The following is a 3996-nucleotide window of genomic DNA, read 5'->3' as shown; positions in this document are numbered from 1 at the left end:
CCCCCCCCCCCCCCCCCCCCCCCCCCCTTATTTTACACCACCGTTTCCTCCAAACTTCCTGTTTTGCTACTTGCTAATTGTTTAGTCATGACTCACTTCCTATTTACACAGCATGAACCGTCCAGTTTCTTTGGTCAAAAAGAGCGTGTGTGGGGGGGCGAGTCCATGACGTGAGCCGGGCCCGCAGCCTCCTGTAGGAGCAGCTGCGTTGGTCTTTAGCTGATAATAAGAGGCTCTGTTTCCTCCCAGCTGACAGTCAGAGACGACAGCTACTGTACCATGTCAGTCAGAGTTAATGGAAGTGTGCTGTTAATTAGCTTCGGCTCGTATCTTCTGCCGTTTGTTAAGTGCCTCTCTTGGGATTTTATAAATTATAGGAACATTTGGTGATGTCACAGCCGGACTTGTTTTAAAACACACTCACAGTGAAGGAGAGAATGAAGACAGGTCACATTCTGCAAAGTCCGGACTTTCTGGTTCTTTGCTTTTTTTGTCTCTCAGCTCCAAATGCAGCCGAAGCCGGCAGCTGATTAACAAATTTGCCATTCAAAGCCAGCTTCCTGCTCCATGAGCAGTTTTTCATCATTCTGGCTGCTTCTGTTGGTCATGGAGTTTGTTCGGCTCCTGGTTTTTTCTTTTTTGTTTTGTAACGTTCCACTCCACAGTCAAACCTGAGAGCCAGAGATGAGTTTGTCCTGTTGCTCTTACCGAAGCTTTACATGAATTAGTGTGAGCGGGCCTTAAATGAGCTAAAAGGTTGTGAACAAACGTGTGCACGTCAGAATTGCGTTAGAAATAATTAGAGGAACGACGTTTCCTGTAAAACTGCAGGGAGAATGCTGAGTGCTGCTAAAGTTAGCTGAAGAAGCTGAAACTGAATTATCAAAGCTAAAAGAAGCAAAGCTAGCTAAAAGTTAAGAGAAACAAAACTATCTAGAAGTTAAAAATAACAAACACAAGTAGCAAAAGGATATCTTGAAGCAATGAATGACAAAAAAAATTAAAGCTGAATTGCTGAAAGTAGCAAAATGGTATTTAGAAGCTAAAAGTATCTAAACTTTAGCTAAAAGCAAAAAAGGTTAGTTCAAATCTTAAAGTAGCAAACTGCAGCTAAAAGTTACAAAAGCAGAACTAGAAGTTAAACATTTTAGAGCAATATCTTAAAGCTAAAAGCAGCAAAAGTGTGGCTAGTAAATCAGAACGTAGCTAAAAATAGCAAAATGTTAACTAAAAAGCTAAATGTAGCCAAAGGCTAGCGAAAAGGAGGTAAATTATAACTATAAGTTAATATTAAAAATTTATAGCTAAAAAGATCTAAACACTAGCTAAAATCAACACAAGTTTAGCTCAGTCTTAAAGTAGCAAATTGCTTACTAATAGCTGCCAAAAACTAGCTAGAAGCTAAAGTATCTGAATTATAGTTTAAAGCTAAAATAGCACAACAGGAGCTAAAAGTATCAGAACAGTAGCCTAAATCTAAAAGTAGCAAAACTGTAGCTAAAAGCAGCAAAAGGCAAGCTAAAAAGTAAATGTAGCAGAACAGTAGCTAAAAGTTAAAAGCACCAAAAGGCTAGCTAGAGGCTAACACTATCAGAACAGTAGCTACAAGCAAACGTATGGATGAAAATCTCAATATCAGAACAGTAGCTAAATGTAGCAAAATGTTAGCAACAGAGTAAATGTACAAGAGCAGTAGTTAAAAATAAAAAGTAGCAAAAGTCTAGCTAGAAGCTAACACTATCAGAACAGTAGCTACAAGCAGCAAACGTATAGATGGAAATCTCAACATCAGAACAGTAGCTAAAGGTAGCAAAATGTTAGCAACAGAGTAAATGTACAAGAGCAGTAGTTAAAATAAAAAGTAGCAAAAGTCTAGCTAAAAGCTAAAAGTATCAGAACAGTAGCTTATGACTAAAATTAGTCAAATAAAGTTGAAAGCAGCAGAAGTATGGCTACTTCCAGCCATACTTTTGCTGCTTTAAACTTCTATTTGACGACTATAGAACTATTAGAACAGTAAAAAAGCAGCAAAAGGTTAGTTAGAAGTTAAAAGTGTCAGAACATTAGCTTGAAGCTAAAAGTAGTAGAAAATATACACAAGTAGCAAAAGGCTAACTACAAGTGATAAGTATTTCAGCACTAGCTTTAAAGCTAAAAGTAGCAGAATGAAAGCTGAAAGTAGCAAAAGGCTAGCTTGAAGCTAAAAATATCAGGGCAATAGCTTGAAGCTAAAAGTAGCAAAAGGTTAGCTAAAAAAATGTAGTGGAAAAGCTAAAGCAAAAAGTAACAGAACAGTTGCTAAAACAGCAAATGTTTATCTAAAACGTAAATGCAGTGGAACAGTAGCTAAAAGCTAAAAGTAGGTAAAAAGATAAATAAAGAAAAATGTCTGCTGAAGCAGATTTCAGAGAGAATTCCTTTTTTTTTGTTTTGTTTTTTTAGAGAACTGAAGTGATTTTATTGTTTTCTGTGGGGAAAATATTTGTAAATTAAGGTTGTTGTTTTTTTAAAGTATAAAAGTTACAAAAATCCAAAGCCACTCTGTAGCAGCTGAACATTTTGGTAAAACAACAGCTAAAATATTACAGAAGTAAGTTTGAACAGGAAATCATGTGGATGCTGAATGATCAGATGATGGAAACGTGAGCTGCAGCAGCCGAAACACATCCAGCTTTAAAAAAATCTGTCAGAGACAACGCTCGTGTGCACCTCCATCTATCAGGTGGTTCTGGAGCTGCGCTCCTCCACCAGCTGACTCAATGAGCAAACATCTTGACTGAAAGGATTCAGAGCTTCTGCTCAAAGAAAAAAAGCTTTTGTTGGAAGTGCCACGGCCTCACGTGAGCGACAAACCTGTCAACCCATCGCTCCCGACCTACTGGGAGAAACGCTGCTAAAGGTGGGGTGAAGGTGATGGACACGGTTACCTTTAGTGGACCTCGTCCCTCTGGACCCAGGGTGTCCTCCTTCCATCTCCAGCTTCTCCTCCCGCTCCTTCCAGCGCTTAACCTGCTCCTGGCGCATTTTCAGGAACAGGGTCTTCTTCTGGTCGTCGTTGAGGCCGTCCAGCACGTCGGGGTCCACGTACATGTCGTTCAGGATCTGCTGCAGCATCGTGGCGGGGTCACCGTGGAGCCAGCAGCTGAAGCGGTCAGGGGTCAGAGGTCGGCAGCTTCTTGACGTGGACCGATGGTGGCTTACGGCTTCATGTTGTTAAGGTTTCTTAACTTCTGTACGAAACAAGATTCGCTGGCATGTGTGCACGGCTTCACATGCATTCAACGCTGCTGGCATTCAGTTTGCTCTCACTGTGGAGGCCATCTTTGGAACAACCTGAGAAACACACGGGGACAGTTTCAGAGATTCAAGCGCTCAAAGTTTCGTTGCGTGTCAGAAACAGATTGTGTTCCAGATGTTGCTCCTGTCTGCTCAGGAACACGGAAGAAGCCGAAGCTCCTCCACTGACAGAGACCGGAGCAACAGGAAGAGACTCCAACCACTGTTTCTGTCATCAGTGGACAAGTCCACCACCCCCACACATCCTTTCTAAAAGAAACCATGTTCCTTTCTGCTTCCTCCCAGCGGCGGCGCACGGCAGCAGCTGCTTGTGGCCCGTCAGGCGGCAGGAGGACACAAAACAGAACCGTTCGGGCTCCTGCTCCTCCAGCAGGGAGGAGAGGAGCAGCGAGAAGTTAAACAAAGGCAGCAGGAGCAGTTGGAGCTGCTGTTTGCTCCACACTGTGGGGTGCAGAGAGGAAATTCCGAGGAGGGAAAAGCAGGAGGTGAAGGAGAGGGAGACAAAGGGAGGTGAAGGAGCGGGATAGGATACAAAAGGAGCAGGAGGAGAAGAGTAGAAATACTCACAGAGGGATGTGGACCGCCGCTCCACAGCAGGGAGAGCTGACTAAAACGCTGAGAGTCACGCAGCCTGTGGGTTCTCCTCGCCTTGTGTGTGTGTGTGTGTGTGTGTGTGTGTGTGTGTGTGTGTGTGTGTGT

General features: G+C 42.7%; 1 protein-coding gene across 1 annotated transcript in view; it reads right to left on the bottom strand.

The window, feature by feature from the left end:
- Positions 1–3949, bottom strand: part of LOC119420593 (SH2 domain-containing protein 4A) — a 28293-nt gene extending 24344 nt beyond the window's left edge. The window contains exons 1-2 of the mRNA XM_037688010.1: positions 3865–3949; positions 2928–3333 (exon numbers count right to left, since the gene is read on the bottom strand). Coding sequence (XP_037543938.1) covers positions 2928–3114 — 187 coding nt within the window. The 5' untranslated portion in view covers positions 3115–3333; positions 3865–3949. The remainder of the gene's footprint in view (positions 1–2927; positions 3334–3864) is intronic.
- Positions 3950–3996: the final 47 nt, after the last annotated feature.

The sequence above is a fragment of the Nematolebias whitei genome, chromosome 14 (genome assembly GCF_014905685.2).
Source record: "Nematolebias whitei isolate Nwh7 chromosome 14, NemWhi1, whole genome shotgun sequence".
In the NCBI taxonomy this organism is placed as follows: Eukaryota; Metazoa; Chordata; class Actinopteri; order Cyprinodontiformes; family Rivulidae; genus Nematolebias; species Nematolebias whitei.
Note: the sequence above shows the minus strand (reverse complement) of the source record. Positions and strands in the feature narration are given on the sequence as shown.